Source organism: Columba livia, chromosome 14, assembly GCF_036013475.1.
Source record: "Columba livia isolate bColLiv1 breed racing homer chromosome 14, bColLiv1.pat.W.v2, whole genome shotgun sequence".
Lineage (NCBI taxonomy): Eukaryota > Metazoa > Chordata > Aves > Columbiformes > Columbidae > Columba > Columba livia.
Window position 1 is genome coordinate 1,184,799 of NC_088615.1, and position 19,251 is coordinate 1,204,049.

The 19,251-nt window shown below is 55.5% G+C and overlaps 1 protein-coding gene across 3 annotated transcripts in view; it reads right to left on the minus strand.

The window, feature by feature from the left end:
* The window catches only part of ARHGAP26 (Rho GTPase activating protein 26), a 126,924-nt gene that overhangs the window by 88,411 nt on the left and 19,262 nt on the right, over nucleotides 1-19,251 (minus strand). For all 3 annotated transcript variants that reach the window (XM_065029410.1, XM_065029409.1, XM_065029411.1), the window contains exons 2-11: nucleotides 18,984-19,079; nucleotides 18,163-18,224; nucleotides 17,626-17,697; nucleotides 16,328-16,429; nucleotides 13,304-13,414; nucleotides 12,396-12,500; nucleotides 11,701-11,830; nucleotides 11,232-11,332; nucleotides 8,521-8,615; nucleotides 575-653 (exon numbers count right to left, since the gene is read on the minus strand). In XM_065029410.1, coding sequence (XP_064885482.1) covers nucleotides 575-653; nucleotides 8,521-8,615; nucleotides 11,232-11,332; nucleotides 11,701-11,830; nucleotides 12,396-12,500; nucleotides 13,304-13,414; nucleotides 16,328-16,429; nucleotides 17,626-17,697; nucleotides 18,163-18,224; nucleotides 18,984-19,079 — 953 coding nt within the window. The remainder of the gene's footprint in view (nucleotides 1-574; nucleotides 654-8,520; nucleotides 8,616-11,231; nucleotides 11,333-11,700; nucleotides 11,831-12,395; nucleotides 12,501-13,303; nucleotides 13,415-16,327; nucleotides 16,430-17,625; nucleotides 17,698-18,162; nucleotides 18,225-18,983; nucleotides 19,080-19,251) is intronic.

Here is a 19,251-nt window from a genome sequence, read left to right on the forward strand (position 1 = left end):
GCTCGGCGGTAAAGTTTGCAAGCACATTAAAAAATAAAAAAAAACAACAACCGTGAGTTTTATGAAAACCTCCCTAATCCCTTCCAGAGGTGAGGATGCCTGTGCAGTTTGGCAGCAGCAAACCCAGCAGCGAGAAGGCTATCGCTGAGCTCGGGGAACGGGGCCTACGCTCCTCCGCTCACGCTAAATCTGCAGCTCTCTACAAGACCCAGGAACGGCTGCCAGCTGAGTTGCAGGACCCAAAAAGCCCTGGAAATCTACAGCGTATTTTCTTCCACCGCTCTCTTTGCCATGTTTTCCTTTCAGCTCAGCACAGCAGCGTGTTTGTGCTGGCCAAGCCTACCCCCCTCCCTTCCACCACACCTTCGAGCAATCCAAGCGCAGGAGATACAGTATTACCTCAAATATTTAACCAAGGGATTAAACTATTCTCTTGGCAGAAGGTGCGAGGTGCCCCACGGGTACGGCTCTCGCTGCGGGACGGCCTGCTTTGCGGCAAACGCTCTGCCCCGGGCTACGAAAAGCTCTCCGCAGTTCTCTTCAACTGCTTTTTTTGGTTAATATTTCTGCTCACCGGTTCCCGGCCATCCATTGCCTCCATCCACAGCCTCCGGTCCTCTTCTGAAAGCGCCTGCATGGTGATCACACCCGGCCTGTGGAGATAAAGGGAACACCATAAATAAACCGCAGAACGGAAAACAAAGATGGCAAAGATAAATTTCCCAGGAGAGAGAGAAAGAGGAAAACCTTCTTGCCGGTTGAGCCCCAGCGGCATGGGGCTGAGGCCAGGCTGACCTCCCCAGGGACAGCCCCGCAGGTCTTGACCAGGACCAGCAGAAGAGCAGAGGAAATCCCCAACAACTGACACACATTGCCAGTGTTTTTAGTGTACGAGAGCTGCGTGCCAAATTCCTCCTCTGGCTTTCGGCCAGGCAGCTCACCTGCACTGGGGCTGGGCAGAGCAGGAGAGGAAGGCGACCGAGCACAGGGAGCCTCACCTGTGCCAGAGCGGCTGCACCGGTTCCCTGGGCACGTCCGCGCGCCGATGTCACACGCAGCAATGGCAGCGATGTGACCCTGCCCGGAGCCTTGCGGGGCTCCCGGGAGTCCTGCCCAGCCCTGCACCCCATTCCATCGCACACACAACAGCCAGACCCAGCCTTCAAATACATAACATGCTTATTTATTTTAACAAGAAGGGGAAAGAAGAGGCTCAAGGGCCTGCAAGCCAAGCCTGGGGAGCCAGGGGACACCACCAGCGCAGCCCTCACCTGAGGACCAACACCACCTCCACCGCTCCTAAGAACACCCTAAATCCACCCCTGGCCTTCCCTTTCGATACAGGAGTTAGAACTGAATTACCTAGCTCTGAAAAGCATGAGCACCAAGGTCACGATGGATTTAACCCAGCGCAGAGTATTTGCACAGCTCCAGGTGCGGCTGTGTGTTTGCACACGACAGGAACGTGCTGCAGAGGGCGGAAGCCGACGCTGCACACCCACCGGTCACGCCGTGGGCTGGCCATTGACTGCATGGCGCTCGGCTGCGCTGTCAGGCTTTCCCCGGCACCCCAGATCCTCCTGCAGCCAGCAGACCCAAAATCCCAGCCAGCCCAGCGCCTCCTCAGCCTTGCACCTCTGGTCGTGGTCTGCAGCCTCCGGGCTGCCCGCACAGCACCTGGGGGAGCAGGAGACGCCAGACAGCCCAGATCTGTCCTGTTTGTTTGATCAGGGCATTCTGCTCCCTCTCGGGCTGTTTTCAGAAGCATTAGCAGAGCGTGGCAGCTATTTCTGCAGGAGGAGAGCAGGCAGATGCCCTGGCAACGGAGCTGCAGGCAGGGACAGAGCTCGGCACGACTGCGGGCGGCTAGCGGTGCTCTCTGCAGCGATGCTCCTGGGGTTTCATCCATGAAGTACAACAGCAGAGAAGCTTTGACGCTGCTCTTCCCACCCGTGGCAAAGTGCAGCGGTTCCAGAAAGGCAGCAGAGAGCCAGGATCATAGAACCATAGAATCAGTTTGGTTGGAAGAGACCCTCAGGATCATCGAGTCCAACCATAACCTAACTGCAGTACTAACCCCTGTCCCTGAGAACCTCATCTCCGTGTCTGTTCAAACCCTCGAGGGATGGTGACTCCACCGCTGCCCTGGGCAGCCTGTTCAGTGCTTCACAGCCCCCCGGTCACCGGGCAGCAGCGGCACCGGGGGGAGCGATTTACCGACCGCCTGCAGACAGCGCTCAGCACGGCACGCTGGCTCTTGTCAGTACTAAATCCTCAAAAACCAATAAGGCCTTGCAAGAGGGGTAATTTCTAACTTGCACATTCCAAAAGCGATTCAGCAGGAGAATGTGAGCTGCAACAACACTCTGCAAAAGTAATTTGTCCCTCAATAAGAGCCAACCCTCTGTCAGAAAATAAAGCACTAACAGGGGCTCTCATAGCGGTGGGTTTGGCGCATCGTCTGTCGCTTCTGTGATACGTACCAGCAAGGAACAAGGGATTAACCCTTCTCCCGCCTCCGCTCCCCAGCCAACAGCCCAGCAGCTCAGCGCCGCTCCGCCAGCGGAAGCCGTGCGTTCAGCCCTGCAACCAGCCCGGGCCCAAGTAAACCAGACATAATGTGCTTGATCTCCGCTAATCCCATTGGTGAGTCAGTCAATACTCACCAGCTTAGTGGTTTTCAAGTTTACTCATTTCGAAGGGAAGAGGAAACCACTTAACCATCGCCTCATTTGAGAAAGAAAACGTTCAGCATCCAACACCAAATGTATTTTCAAAACACTGAACAAAGCTCCTTGTTGTGCAGAGACAAAGCAGTTCAAGAGTTGTCCCTGATAGCCGAGGAGCTGCAGTGGCACCGGCTACGGCCGACAGCAAATCCTTCCCAATGGCAGGAGCAGTCTCTGCCTTGGGTGACCAGAGCCCTCGGCTGCACCCCCTTTAAGCCAGGGCTTAAGTCTGAGTTTAAGGCAAGCTGCTGCTGAAGGCACAGATAACCCAGACAAAAAGGTCTTGAGCTCAACTAGGAAGACATAGGAAAAGGAAACATTGGGATTTCTATCTCTTTAGCCAAGACATTAAACTAAGGAAATTTAAACTGTTCACTCATGGTAAATCTGACACCGGGCTCCCAGCAAAGCCACCAGGTCCTGGGGAGATGTGCTGGTATCTGGCGTGCCAGGCTCCCTCACGCACAGGGCAAGAAGGTGATAACGTGAAAATGTTTGTTCTGCCTTTGAGCAGATAACAACTCTTCAGGCCCCACTTCAAAGCCAAACTTATTTAACAGCATGAGGGGAGGGGCTGTGAAACTGCAATAAAAACCTATTTACATTGCAAATAGCTCTGTGTTTCCTCCCACAGCGTTCACTTGCCAAGGCATCCATTGCACCACCTTCTGAGCAGAGCCGGCTTCCTGCGCACCCCACCACTCCGCCTCATTCATGACTTATCTGCAGGATGCCCACGGGGCACCACGTGCTCAATAGTCAGGTATGACGGTTGGCACGGACACAGCATCCTAGTGCTGCTATCAACAGCATCCTAGTGCTGCTATCAACACGCAGCGTGCTCCGCTCGCCGGCTGCAGCCAGCCTCCTTTTCACGGGCTTTCCTTGAAGATCAACGGTTTCCAAAAGTGCGCTTGTTAGATTAGAGATATCTCAATTATTCAGTGCGAGAGCGAAGGCCCTTCTCTGACTTCCTTTCCCAAAAGATAAATAAAACGGATCTTTGTTCCCTCACCCAACACATGAACGATCCTGAATCCTGGAGCTTAGCTAGATGGTGCTGTTGGGAGCTCCCATCCCCAACGCGGCATCCCCACGGACACATGCTGCCCCAGCGGGACAGGACACCTCCTGCACCCGCCACCCAAGATGCGCCAACGTGAGCTGTTGTGGCAAACAAAATAAGGGACCCGCTGATTCATTACTAGATGCTGTCTCATACATTTCAGCCTCAGCCACCAAACCCCTTTGCCGCCTCCTGGGATGCAAGGGGAGGAAAGGGACATTTTGTGATCAGAGGGAACACACTTCTAAACTGAGTGGATGCGGGAGCGTGAGACCAGAGTAGAACACGGTAAACACTTCTCAAGAAAGTATATTTTCAGTATGCGGCAATTTAAAAACTAAAGAGATTTTTCCATATGAGACCACACAGGAAATTTGAATTTTCTCAATATCTCAGCTCTTGTGAAAAACAGTCTGCTTTGAAGGAGCTATGACTAAGCGCGCAGAGAAAATGACAAGTCCAATAGCTTTTCCTTCTTCCAGAAAAACAAACAAATAACGAAAGCAATAGAAACAGATAAGAACTTTCAACTCCTGCAGCAGCTTATCATGCCGAGACTATCTAAACTGCTGAATGAAAAAAACGTAAGAGCAGATTAATAACAGGGTCTGGAGGGCCGAGCGGAGCTGAGCACGGGGAGAGGTTTGCAGAGCAGCGCTGGGGCCCCAAGCAGGACCCATGTGCTGGTCCAGGCACCAGAGCCAGATGTGGCCCCAAAACAAAGATGAGAAAAGATGTAAATAAGGGGGAGACTTCATTCTTGAGTTCAGAAAGTCTCACTTGCCCATGTCAAGCTTAAAGCGCTGTCAGTACAAGCACCGCCAGCACGTTCTGCAGGGGCCGGCGTGGGTCTCAGTGGCCGCTGTGGGGGAAATGAGCTTCGTCTGCTCGTTGCCAGCCTGCCTGTGAAAACCTGCAAATCGCTTTGTTTAAAAGGTCACGGGAAAGGCGACACCAGCAGAGGAACAAGTACAGGTTGTATTGCACGTGCTGTCCGCAGCCCCAGAGCCGCGGGAGCGCCGGCGGCGCAGGGGCGGCCATCGGCACGGCGGGCGCGGGGAGCCCGGCACGGGCAGGGGGGCTCAAAGGGACATGCAGCCCTGCAGAGCGCGGCCCGGAGCAAGGCCAGCGGCACACCTGCAGAACCCAGCTGGCCGGGGACACGCTGGGACAGGTGTGCGGCAGCTCCCTGCCCCGACGCCAACCGCCGCACAGCCCCCTGGGGACACGGACACACCGCGGTGACATTACGCACAGAGCTTACTGCCTTTATGAACAACTGACAGAGCAATACCCCCAGTTCTGAATACCATAAAAGCCAGCTGGTATTAGAAGCACTTCGCTTCTGGCCCAGAGCAATGACCTACATTATCCTAAATTACAAAGCCTTTGTCATCAGCCACATGAGACACTCTTCCTCCTAAGGCTCATTTTGTAGACACTGGCTGCCAGCCCTGTTTACCTTGTTTACAAAACTGATTTAATGCACAGAGACTACAAATAAGTTTAGTTAGAAAAAAAAGCATTACTAGGAAAACACAGCATCCATCACATGGGGAATGTATTTCAGCCAGGCACTAGAACACCATTCTGTGGCTCATTTTGCTGTAACAAAGCAATAAAATACTCCTAACTTCCCACAGAGACAATCAGAACTATTTGTAAATGCAGTGCTAGGGATTGCTTAGACCTCTCACAAACACCCCCACCGCAGCTCTCAGCGCTGGGAACTTCAGCGCCTCCTTATCAGACAATAGGAAAAGGAAGCGATGTTGTAATAACAGATCGAGCTCAAGATTTTCAGCTCAGTAGTGCTGAATCATCTTTACAGGAGAAAAAAACAATTTCTTTTGCTCTCCAACAAGCAGCAGCTCCTGTGGGTGCTGTTGCAAAGCTCCAAGCCTGCGCCTGTGTTGCTTCTATACCAGTTTCCCGAAATGCAACACTGACAAGCGGCTCATTTCTGCGCCGACAAAAATAAGCGGAGAAGAACCAGCCGAGGCTGCCACCTCCAGGCTGCAGGACCAGCCGGGAGCCCGAGCACGGCCCTCGCCCCTGGGCTGCCAGCACCACGGCACTGGGACCATAACACGGCACTGGGACCATAACACGGCACTGGGACCATAACACGGCACTGGGACCATAACACGGCACTGGGACCATCCTGCCAGCTGGTACGGACTGAGCGTGAGGAGCTACACAGATTTTATGGCAATAGGAGATAAAAATAATGAGTAGAAAGTGTAATTTCCTCCTCTGTACTTACATGTGTGTGTGGCTGTTCGCACGGGATTTGAAACACAACCAAACCGTGACTACACGCAGGTTTTATCCTGCCGGCCCCAGCCCCACCAGTGCCGCCTCCTCCTCCTGCCCAGTTAGTAAGACAGACACAACTTGTCACGCTATAATAAAACAAAGCTGTAACTAAGCCGGTCTGTGCACAGAGAACACACAAAATGTTTGAATATGCTTTAGGAGAGCCTGGGACCGTCATTGTCCCCACGGCACCCAGCGCAGCTGAGGCTCCTGTGAGCATCACAGTTTTCTCCTGGGCTGGTGTAATGACAGGTGAGTGCATGGACGTCCCAGTTCCAGGGCACCTGACTCTTGCTGGACGTTGTTTACAAGTCTAATTTTCATTTAGAAGTTGCATAGAGAAAAGAAAGTGGAAAACTGCTGTAAGTCAAAACACAGCACACGTGTGAGACAGAGAATCATCCTGGGGATGTTTGCTCAAATCACATCCAGACTTCCTGCGGGGGGCTGCAGAACAAGACATCAAGATTCTAACTTCTCTATTAGTGGAGACAATAAAAAACACAAAACAAAAAGCCAAGAAACAGAAAGATGATAAAACCAGCCCACGACTGAAGCTGAAGCTTTAGCCTGTGCTTGGATCCTTGAGCTGGAGCTGGTCCCCTCCAGCACGAAATGGGAAGCGACGTCCCCGAGGCATCACTTCCCGCTGCCCGAGCCCGGTGATGTCCTGCGCAGGGACTCGCGTTTTCGTCCCCACAGTGCACAGGTGACCCAGCACTCTGCACTGGGAGCCCCCGGCCGGCCGTGTCCCCGGCTGCAGCAGGACGGCCGTGGGGTGGCACCCTGCCCTGCCAGCCCCCGGTAACCCCAAACTGGTGAGGAAAGCACTTGTCCATACACACCGCTCTGTCACACAGGACAAGTGTCGGGTGCCGGGCGAGGTGACGGTGATCCCAGCGATCCCGGTCACCGCCAGCGTCCCCGGAACTCTGGGGGTGCCCAGGTCTCCTGAGGCTCAGCACAGGAAGGGCACACAGGGCAGGCACATCACGCTCTCCTTTGGCCAGGGCAAAACCTCTTGCCTCCTGCTCCTCTTAGTTCTGCTATTCTGGAAACAACCATTATTCTAGACAACTAATGACAAATTCTGATACCAAAAATATGCAGAGTTGCCTGCATCTTGGGGGAAAAAACCAGCCTTTTGCGTCACGTTTTCTGCTCTCGCTGATCTCCCAAGCAGAGGCAATGTTGCAGAGCAGGAACGAGTACAAGAAATGTGCAGTTTCTCAGGTTTCCCCGCCTTTGCCACTCCCCGCCATTATTTACATTTAGCAGGCACATTTCTGGAGCAGCTCTTGATCCCGTGCCCAGCAGGCTCCAGACATCAAGGGAAGGTTCAGCTGCCCGTGAACACGCCGCACAAGAAAACGATTGCGGTGGCTGGCTTCTCCTCCGCCCACTTCTATTTTGATTTTCACATTAAAAAAACCCAAATCCCTGTGTCAGCAGAACTATTGCAGCTTTCTGGAGGAAAGTGCAGCTCCGGAGAGCGGGAGCAGCCCCGGGGTTTTCTCATCCCTCAGCCAACGTGGGCAGAGCTCCAGCACCCCAGCCCCGGCCCGGGTGGCACCGCGGGGATCCCGGCGCTATCCGGCACGGCGGGTTTCCCGGGCGCTCCCGCGGCCGCGGAGGGGAGGACGCTGGAACGGGACCAGGCGCACGGCTGGGAGGGCACAGCCACCCGGGGACTCTGGTAAACCATGGAAACCTCCTGCAGCGAGGAAGATGGGAGGTAGTGACTAACACCGCTTGGAAGAGCAACCCCAGCCGGGCTTTCCTGTTTATATATGTTAGCCGTGCGTGATGCTCATTAGTTATAATAACAGGCTCTCACTCCTAGGTGCTATGGATTGAATCCACACATACATCTGGTTCAGCTGCTATGTGCTAAATCACATCAGGAAGCATTTTACTCCTTCAGGAAAAAGAAGTGAACGTGGAGTGCTGCGAGGTGCAAACCGGACTGCCGCTATCGCCCACCCGCAGCCGACCAGCACCAGCACAAAAGCTGAAGCTATTCCAACACATACCCAATACTGGAACGAGGCATCACATCCCTGCCAGAACAACCACACAGCATCATTTCCAGACTTGGGACCATTTACCTTACGTGGCCAGAGGCTGCAGAAGTGCTAAAAGACCGTTAGAGAGACTTGAGTAAACTCAGCACCTTGTAAACCAAAGCACTAACTCAATATATTGAGAGCACCTGGCTGGAAGTACCAAGGAGAAGTGTGTTTCCATGGGCTAATGCTTTCCGCTCACAGAGGATATAAAGGAGAGGAGAAACACAGAAACCACAGGAGAACTACCCAGGGAAGCCAAGTACAAGGAGCATCACCTGTCCCCACACACAGCTGGTGTCACCCCAACGCGCATCCCTTCGGCGCCCTTGGCACTCACCGATCCACGGCTTCCACATCAAAGCAAAACCTCTTCTCGATCGAGTCGGTTTTCCGCCGTGTGCAAGACTTGAGGATAACAGCTTCGTCTTCTCCCTGAGAAGAGACAAACCCGCAGGTGAGGCTGAGGACAATCCACCAACCCTGGGCCTGTCCCCAGCACCCACTGCGCCTTCAACAAACATGTGCAAACTGGGGGGGATTTGGCAGTATCAGCCTGCTAGAAATACAGACAAATATCTGACATGAGGACTTGGCTTTTCACCCTTACAATCGAGTTTAGCCCAAAATCTTTCAAGAGAAGCCTTCCTTTCTGAATGCACTTGATTAAGTTTGTGCATTAAGCATCACACAACCCACATTTCCGAGAGGCAGGGAAGCTGGACCACAACTTTTGGGCAAAGTCAGCTTTATTTTCCACTGCTGAACAATGCATCCCAGTCCTGGCTGTCAATTTTCATTCCAGGCTGCATTTTTGGCAGCATTCTGCACGCGAGAACTCTCAACAGGAGCAAACATGTCTTAAAATGTTTATTATACAACAAAGCAACGGCAAAACCATCCTCCCATCCAGGCATCTGCATCCAAGTTGTGCTGGATCTCCGCAGGGCGAGCAGCGATGCGGTGGATCCGCGTGCACTGCTGGCCTCTGCTGGAGGAAATCCCGGCTCAGCCCCTGCCAGCACGGACGCTTCTTCGGCAATTGTTAAAACCCACGGATGACCTGACAGAAAATGAATTCTGAACGTGTTCCTGGAGATGGGCACTTCTCTGTGCGCTCTGTGCTGTTCTTGGCGACAGGCTGGCTGGCCACCCTGTTCCCTGACATCACCACTTTTCCAGAAAATGCACTTAGGGACCCAGGACATACCCAGGAAGATGGAACTGAGAGAGTTCCCTGTAGGGCTTCTCCCCGGGGTTGGCAGCGGTTCCTGCAGCCCGGTCCCCCCGCCTGCCACCATCCTGCTCCCAGCCTGCCACACTCCCCGTGCGGTGTCCCGGGAACGGCCCCGCTCCAAACCCACCAACAGCCCCAGGGCTGCTCACGAGGGCTAAAGAGCAGGCGATGGGTCTCCTGCAGCACCTCGGCACATGGGAGCAGGGCTCCTGCCCTGCGTGACAAGGGTGACACCGCCGTGTGTGACAAGGGTGACACCGCTGTGCCGGCAGCGCCCGCGCCCCAGGGCAGAGGGCAAGCCATGAAGTGGGAACAGACCACACGAAACAGCGCAGCAGCTGATGATTACAGGGCTGGGATATTTTAATGCTGAGTTATAATGGAGATGCTGCGAGGCAAGAGGAAATTAATTGGAAGAGCTGCCCTCCCGCAGCAGCTCCCTTTGGCAGCAGAGAGCCGAGTCCTGCGGGGCTGCCAGCGCGCTCCCTGCACGGGGACAGCGTTTGCAAACCGCGGGCCGGGAACACGCCGGGGGGTCTATTGTTCCTGCTGTTCCGTGGAGCAAAGTCCCGGTCCCTGCGGGGCCAGCACTGCCCTGGGAGCAGGGGGGACACGGCCCCCACAGCTCCCCACCCCTCCGGGAGCTCCACGCTCCCCTGCGGCTTGAAAACAAACCAGCTTCGTTGGACAAGTCATCAGCGCTGGGGAAGGAGCACAATAACAGACGAGCTCTCTTCTCGGGGCCTGGAGCGGGCTGGGGGAGCAGGGCCCGCGGGGCTGGGGCGTGGGGCACAGCGCAGAGCACAGAGCACAGAGCGCAGCCCACTGCCCAGCACCGAGAGTGGAAACCAGGATGCCACTGCGCACACCTCAGCTTTTAAAAGTCTCTCCTTTCACAGAAGCAAATTTAAAAAAAAAAAAACAACATCCCTCAAACCTGAAAAAACCCAGCCTGCTGCTGTTTGCTTTTACTGTAGAAGGGCTAGGGAGAGAATTGCTGTAAAATGTGAAGGGAACCAGTTTCTGAAGCCATCAAGAAGGGAAATCTGGTGGACAGTAACATACAGAAGGTCTGAGCTTTTATGAAAGATGAAGGGGAGACCTTATAGCTCTCTACAACTGCCTGACAGGAGCTTGGAGCATGGACGGGGTTGGTCTCTTCTCCCAAGTAGCAAGTGATAGGACAAGCGGAAATGGCCTTGAGTTGCACCAGAGGAAGTTTAGATTGGATATTAGGAAAAAATTCTTCATGGAAAGGGCTGTCAGACATTGGAACAGGCTGCCCAGGGCAGTGCTGGAGTCACCATCCCTGGAGGGGTTTAAAAGGCACTTAGATGAGGTTCTCAGGGACATGGGTTAGTGCCAGAGTTGGGTTATGTTTGGACTCGATGATCCTGAGGGTCTCTTCCACTGAAATGATTCTATGACAGCAACAAGTAAAGAAAGGACAGACCTAAACGCAAGAGGCACAAAGCCCAGATTCAGCCCAGCAGCAGCTGCTGCAAACTTGTCCTCACAACTAGGTGTGTGCAGACAGCCTGGAACACGGAGCTGGAGCGCGAACAGAGCCATGTCCAAGGGGCTCTGTCCTCTGGGAAACAGGCTCTGCTCTCACCTTTTTCTTTTAACCAGTGCAGAGTTAACTCCCCGTGTGGCACCCACTCAGCCAGGAGTGAATCTGTCCCACTTCATGTGCATTTGTGTCACCTTGCTGAAAACGGTTCTGTCTGGGCTCCGGGAGCCGCGGCCGGCAGCTCCGCCACGCTCCCCAGCACGGAGCCCGGGACGCAGCCCCGCTGCCCACGGGCACTCACCCCTTTGCCTCCAGATTTCTGGTCAAACGGCACCATCGTGATCCGCTTTGACTCCCTCTGGTAGGTGCAGTAATGCTTCACCCAGGACGTCCCAAAGTGACCTGACAAGCAAATGCAGTTTTTATTCCCAGGACTAGCATAGCTTCCGTGCCCTCCCCTTAATAACCCGTTACGATTAACAATCATTTCACATGACAGATTTCTGTACTTATGGTTCTTCTTGGACTTTGCAAGTGGATTAAGCATTATTAACCCCTTTCTGTTCAGGGGAAAGACTTTGATCAGGCACTGGCAGTGATTCTCCCTCCCAGGGAGAACTGGCTCCCACCTTCCCATCCCTCCCAGGCCTCTCTCCCATGGATTCCGCACCCTGCTGAATCACCTCATGCCCCATCACCTCGCCCTCATGCCCCAGACCCTGATAAACCACCCTCCCCCGGCACAGGCAGCTCCGCCACCCGCCACCTACGTTTCTCCTGCACGTAGAGGTAACCCTCCATCGTGTACGGGCTGATGTTTTTGTGCTCGTGAGGATTCTCCTTCATCTTCTTCATCAAAGATTCAACCTCTGACCTCGTTCCTTCAAAACGATTTCTCGTCTGCAAATAGAAACAGGAATGCCTTGTCCTGCGCACAGACCCAGCGCGGTCCCCTCCGCAGCCAGGAGGGATGGAGCCCCACAGCTCCTGGGGGACGGGACCTGGGGAGCCACAGGACACGTTTTCTTCCTGGGCCTGCGTTTAAGCTAAAAGAAAAACATTATGAAAATTGGCAAATTGTTGCTATTGTGGACTTTGTGAAAAAGTTGTGCCAACAGAAAGGGCTCCGCTCCACATCCCGGGGACTGGGACGGCACAAAGTGCTGCCCCTCCAGAGCGGACGGCGCCGTGAAACACGCGCAGAATGGTTTGAAACCGCCACCAAAGCCACAGGGCACACGGCGCGCTCTGCCCACCAGCGGAGCCCGGGGACACGGCTGTGCCGCAGGGAGCCAGCTGCCGTGTGGGGTTATCGACAAAACAGAATTTGCCTCCAACGGCACAGTCAAAGCCTTAGCTTGATGGCTCACCAAAAAAAGGAGAACAAAACCTTTGTTAAAACATATCAGGAAGTGTTGTTCTGCTCTGCGGGACCGTCATGGTGACGGGCACACGGCACACTCACGTTCTGGATGCTGATTGTCAGCTCTGTCTTGAAATCGCTGAAGTCCTTTGCAAGCTCGTAGCCGTGGTGGTAGAAGGTGAAAAGTCCCTGCAGAAAGGCCAGCAGCTGTGTTGGGGTAAAACGAATCAAGACGGTCAGTAGAGACCCAGAGCCGCTTCCAGAGCACCCGCTGCCGAGGGGACACGTCCCTGCAACACCCCCGGGGCGGAGGGGTTTGCTGGCCATCCCCAGGGAGATACTCTGTTCACTTTGCTTTCAAAACCTCCTCTGAACGGACCCCAGAGCCGAGTCTGTGCTTCCTTCCCCCAAAGCCAATCGAGCCCCCAGCCCAGGACCCCTCGTCCCCTCTGTCCCCCCTCCCCGCATCACCGAAGTTGCGGGGTCACCGCGGGCAGAGCCAGGAGGCGCAGGAAGGGACCACAGGCAGCACCTCTGCCCACTCCCACTCACTCCTCACTCAGCAGGAATCACCTTTGCAAAGAGCTGGGGAGCTCTGGCGCTTCCCCCAGGAGCTATAAAGGACTGAGCACCTGAGCAGCAGTAGGTCTTAGAAAACTTATTGTCCTGTTTCTGCCACTCCCGCACTCTTTCTCCCTTGTGAGCACTACAGTTCTACTTTGTTTTTTTCCCCAATCAAGCCTGTTTTACTTTAATTGCCAGCAGGCCCCTCGGTCCATCCCATCACGACAGAGATGGCCGCACGATAAAATCTGAAGTGTTTCTAGCGTGCACATGGCCACCAAGTTCACGGCCCCGTGCCCCGAGGCTCTCACGGGCACTTTCTGTCCCTGAGCAGGGGCTGTGGGGTGAGGCTGGAGCCCCCGGCCACACCACTCCCCCCGAGCTCCTGCTTCTCCCCACAATCCCCCATTTTTTGGAGGCTGAGGTGGCTTTAAGCCCTCACTTACAGGTTCCACGAACTCAAACATCTTCCTCTCCTGGACCTCTTGCACCTTGAAGACATACTCCAGGGAGACTTCGTAGAAATGCTGTCGAACCAGGTCCACCTGGCTGTCTGCCTGCAAGCGCCAGGGAGATTAAAGGGGAAATCTGGAGTTACTATGGACAGGGAGCGCTTGGCCTCGGCACCACAGGACATCTGCTTCTAATGGGAACGTGTCCGTGCAGAACAAGTCCAGCTTCAGACCTTGGTCCAGAGCCGGACAGATGGCACAGCGATTAAATATAAACCTAATTCACATGAACAGGCTCTTTCTTCAGCTGAAAAATGACTCATGTTCTCACCTCCTTGACAGCTGTGTAGAAATGTACGCATTAGAAGCGAGAAAAATGAGAAGTCGCTGCATACTTGACAATAAAAGGCAATTCTCTGCTTTCTGGAAAGTGCCGCAGTGGGAGACGGCCCAGAGCATCCCGGGCAACACGCAGCCCGTCCCCCTTCTCCAGCGAGCGTGTCACTTTGGGGGTCAGCAGACAGCACGCCCCCTCTGCTCGGAAGCTAAAGCCCAAGTGAGCAAAAAGCGGGATTTGCCCCAAAGCCAGTGCGTAAAAATAGCCTGGTAACACAGATGGAGCGGAGCCGCTGCACCGCAGGCGGGGTGAGGGACACGGGTGTCCCCGGCACACACTGCTGCCGTGTCTGCAAGTGACACTTGGTGTAGAGCAACCCGGGCTGTCACCAATGCCAGCGGTGCCCACGGGGAGGTTGCTCTGGGTGACCCAGCACTGCTCTGAGCTCAGCTCCAGTAAACCCTGGTCCAAGAGCCTCAGCCGCAGCACAAACCGCCACCAAGCCATTGCTCCACAGGAGGCAAATCCCTCCGTCCCGCTGAGGCGCCCCCGCCAGCGTGACCCTCGCTGTGCCCGGGCAGAGCCGGAGCTGCAGGAGGATCCGTCGTTCCACACACCCCATCAGGGCTGGACACACGGCCGCTCCGCGCTCTGCAAAACCCAGCTGGCAAACACCCGGCACCTGAGCGGCAGCTTATTCCCCATTCCCTGCGTGGCGCAGCCACGAAATGGCCCGTTTTCCCCGTGACCTGACACCAGCACTCGCGCTCCGTGCCCACAGTGCGCAGCCCGAGGTATTTAGCAAACCCAGTTCTGCAAAGCAGAAAATATGATGCAATCAAATAACTTTGCCAGGAGTTAAATGGCAGATTAGACTCTGTGTGTAACTTAATTGGCCAACAGCCAAAGCAGCAGAGAATTCCCATGGTTTCCTCCTCTCCCCACCGTGCTGCAGCAGTTGCACATCTGGCCGCTATCACCATCCAGCTGTGGACAGCAACAGGAGGTCAGGAAATACAATATGAACCACCAAATCTCTCAGACACAACCCGCATCTCTCAGGACATTGGGGCGTCTCGTGGAGCTTCAGACTGCTCACAAACGGGTGGTGCTCGCTTTCCTAAAGCCCTGCCATCCACCATTCCCTGCCGGCACACAGCTGGCGCGGCGCAGTCCCCACCCGCAGAGCCCCCGCGCTGGCAGGACCGCGCGGCAGCCCCGGGGACGGGACCCGCATCCACACGCCGCTGGACACCACATCCGCGGCTCACAAATACACACTGGACCGCTGGTCCAAAGGCACTTGCTCCTCGGTGGGGGCTGAGCCCCCAAAACCAACAGATGTTTCCCAATGCCTGGTGGGAAGAGCCCCAAGAGCTGAACCTGGAGCAGGCGCTGCCGGCTCTGGCCTCCTCTGGAGTCCCGGCAACAGACGGACTCACCGATTGAGCTGAAGATGCCAGCAGATGGCACCAGCAAACAGAATCACAGAATCACAGCACGCACTGTGCTGCATCCTGCACCACATCCCGCATCCCACGCTGCATCCCGCATCATGCTGCATCCCGCACCACATCCTGCACCACATCCCGCATCCCACACTGCATCCCGCACCCAGCCACTGCCTGTATCTGCACCACATCCCATCCCACATCCCATACCACATCCCACACCCCGCACCGCATCCCATACCCCGCAGGCCCCACAGGGCCGTGCTCTGGCCAGGGCACAGGATCCCACCTCTGAAAGTCACTGCTGCAACCCTGAGAGCCACAAGTGGCTCCTTCCTTCCCCCAAAATAAATCCTTCCACTCTTGTGTCTCAGGACAGTATTTCAAACACCAGCTAAACCAGACGTTTAAAGGGTTATTTAAAAGCCATGCCAATGGGACTCTGTCTTCTGGGATGTATGCGTGCTTCCACATGGTAAGTTATTTACAAACACAGAACACCTATGCAAGGACAAAGCTGCTTGCAGGCACATCAACCCCAATTCTCACCCCTCTGCAGCCCTGATTTGGTGGGAGATGATTATTTGTGCCACAGACGTACCTGCTCCCGCATCCCCAGCTCTGCTGGGCGCCGCAGCCCCACCTGAGCCACCCCAGTGCCCACCAGGGCCCCCGGAACGGCTCGGTGCCACACCAGCGTCACCCCACAGCAGGGACCTGCAGCTCTGGGCCAGCGCAGGGAATTCCAGACTTGGAAGAAGTGGCTCCAGACTCAACGCACTCACCCAGGGGGCATCTGGCACAGCTGCTCACTACAGCCCCGGTCAGCGAGAGGCTCCTACAGCGCCTCCAAAGCACGGAGCCTGCTCGCCACCCCCGCAAAGCCCAGAGCCAGCGCAGCCACTTCCAGAGAAGGAAACTGAAGACACCCGTGATTTGCGCTGGCACACAGGAAGCCTGCAGCAGAACCAGTTCCTTGCTGGTACGCTCTTTAATTATAAACTCTCTCTCTTTTTTGATTGCTATCCATTTTGGGACCTCTCTGATTTACTCACCAAAACAACGCTGTCCCCTTTGATTAGAGGAAGAGGGGAAAAACCCGCCACTGGCAGCCAAAATGAGATAAAAAATGAGTTTACAGCCAGAAGAACCAATGCTATAAGCTATGTAAGCATTCAAAAAGCTCACCGCAGTTGCTGCTAGACATGGAAAACCAGAGGTTGCTCTCACCTCCTGAAGCTGGGATTCCTTCTTCTTAGAAGACAAGTTCAAGTGCTTTTCTAGCACTCCACAATATTTCTCTGTCTCCTTGTCGTACTTCTTTTTGGCATCCTACAAAACAGAACAAAAAGTGCGATGCTGAGCACGACGGCACAGGGGCAGCCACAAGGATCCAGGGAATCCCTGCGGCACCGCGCTGCGGGCCCCGCTGGAGCTCACCCCGTCGGAACAAGACAGGACCAAGGCCAAGGGGCATTGGCTGGAAGCGAGTAAAGCTGCTTTTACCCATGAGCATCAGGCAGCTACAGGAAAATGGCTCATGCTGCCCATACCCAAGACTTTGGGCAGCCCCTCCTCAATTGCCAGAGCCCAAAGCTCAGCAAAACATCCAGTCCCAAGGCTGGGCCAAAGACAACACAGCGAGGAAGGTGCTTGTGAACCAGCACATCATCACAACTTCACATCCCACTCCACCACCCGCAATGGTTTATCATCTGTCACTTGGGACGACGACACAGTGATTTGGCTGTTTGTGGCAGAAGCGTAAAGAAGGATGTCGACCTCAACTTTTCTTCTGCACCTCTCATCCCAGCCTCGCCACCCCGACACGCCAGTACGAATCCACCGCTAACACCTGCTAGTAACAGGCTCCTTTCTGAAACACCCCGTTTTGTCTCTTTTTTCAGCTGCACGACCCAGCGCGGCCTGGCCAGGGAGCCGGCACACCACCGCCACGCACACCACCGCCACGCACACCGCCGCCGCCACGCACACCGCCGCCGCCACGTACACCACCGCCGCCACGCACACCGGCCCCGCCGTGCCGGCATGAGCTTCTTGCAGGCAGCAGCAGGTTGTTGTAACAACAGGAGAGCTGCAGACAGTGGTTTAAATTTCAGAACAAAGGCAGGAAAGAAAGGGGGGCCAGGCTGCCTCAGAGCTGCCCTCACCACGCCAGCGCTTCCTTGGGCTCACCCGTCCTGCCCAAATCCATCCAAACTCCCCCTTAGGCACCCAGCGACATGCTGGGGTGGGGGTGCAGACTGGGGGGCTCAGGCAACTGGGAACCCCTCTAAGAAAGTACTAATTCTAGTTTGGAGGAAGAAAAAAAGAAGTTCATGTCAACTGGCATGTGATTTTTGGTCCTTGGCATGTTACTTGGTTGTAGGTGAACTTGGAACACTGAGGCACTTTCCCAGGAGCTGGATTGTGCCGTCTGCATCCCTGCAGCGTGCTGGGTCCCGGCCACGGCCACACAGCTCAGGGCTCTGCTCCGAGCAGGGACAGAGGTGACAGCAGCAGCCTACCTTAGCAGCCCCGATCTGCTCCTTGCGAAACTTCTCCAGCGGCGTGATCAGCACCTCGCTGGCGTTCTCGATCTGCGGGCAGAGGCCGGCACAGCTCAGCACAGGACACCCCAGGTGCTGCACAGGCTTTCCCGCAAAAACCCTCCTGCAGCCCGGGACAACCCCCTGCAACCCCAGCACACCTCCCTGCAACCGAGGGACACCCGCCTGCAGCCCCGGGACACCCCCCTGCAGCCCCCTCCCCAGCCTGGCACTGGCTGAGGACCCAGGGGAGGCTGAGGGGTTTATACCAAACCTGCTCCTCACCCCAATGGGTCCCACCAGCCAGACACCATTACTGATGCCCTTCAAGCATGTCCTCCCACCAAGGTCACCCTGCCCACCCTCTGCTCTCCCCTGCGGCTCTGCCCGGCCAAGGGAAGGGGCACCGGGGCTCGCAGCCACTGCAGGTCATGGTGCCACAGGTGCCAAACTGCCCACCACAGGTGCCAAACCGCCCATCACTGGTGCCAGCACCCCCGTCAGCTGGAGCCGTACCATGCGCATCCGCTCGTCCTCCAGGTTCCGCAGCACCGTGGCGAACTCCTGCAGAGACTTGGCTGGAAGGGACACACCCCCACAGTCAGCATTTCACAATGTTTTATTTTTAGACTGAACGGGGATTTTTTGTTTGTGTCTGGGGGGACTGGCTGCTTGGGGATTTTCTGTCATCCTTGCTCTCTCTTCAGAACAGCTTCCAGCTGCCTACAAAAGCAACCAGCGGCAGAGCGCCCCCAGCACCACGTTCCCACCTCGCCTCGGACCCCACAGCCCGCTCCCCACCAGCCCTGGCTCAGCGCCGGCCGGGCTCAGCGCACGAGGGGCCGCTCACCAGCGTGTATCACAGCGAGGGAAGGGGATGAGAAAGCTATTTTTGCTGAGAGACTGGGCACAAAAGTTAAATCAGGGCTAAAGCTCATTTGCTCTCCTGGCTCCAGACGATGTGCACAATAAGCTCTAAAAGTTCAGCTGGGGCAGAAGCAGGATAATGTGAAGCACAACTGCCTCTCCAGACCCCTGCTCTCCCATGCGAAAGGGCTGGGTAATCCCGATTTCAGGTGTCTAGGTCTCAGGTACAGGCAACCTTCCTCCTTTCGCATCTGGCAGGACCAGATTTAGGCCAAGAAGCAACCATTAATTTCTTTGGGAAGTCTTTGTGATGTTGAACCAGGAGAAATTTGCCATTTCCAGGGAGCAGGGAAGCACCCAAACTCCCGGGCCCCTTGGCGTCCTGGTGCAGGTTTGCCCCCCATGTCCCGCTGAGCTCAGGGCTCTAGAGCGCGGCCCCCGGGCTCCGCAGGGACAGTGCCGGGACTCACCAATGCAGATCTCGTCATCCGTTTCGGCATCGCCGATGCAGCGGAATTTAAACTCGTTGAGGGAGTCCGCGAACTTGCGCTTGGCCGCCGACAGGTCTGCGAGAGAGGGGAAAACACACGTTAGAGCAGGAAAGAGCCCACAGACATCACAGTGCGGGCAGAGGGGCGAGCCCAGCCAGTCCCGTGGAGAGACCCATCCGATGGGACCCCCATCCCCAGCCTGCTGAAGGAAGGACCAGCACGGGTGGTAGCGCAGAGGTTTATTGCT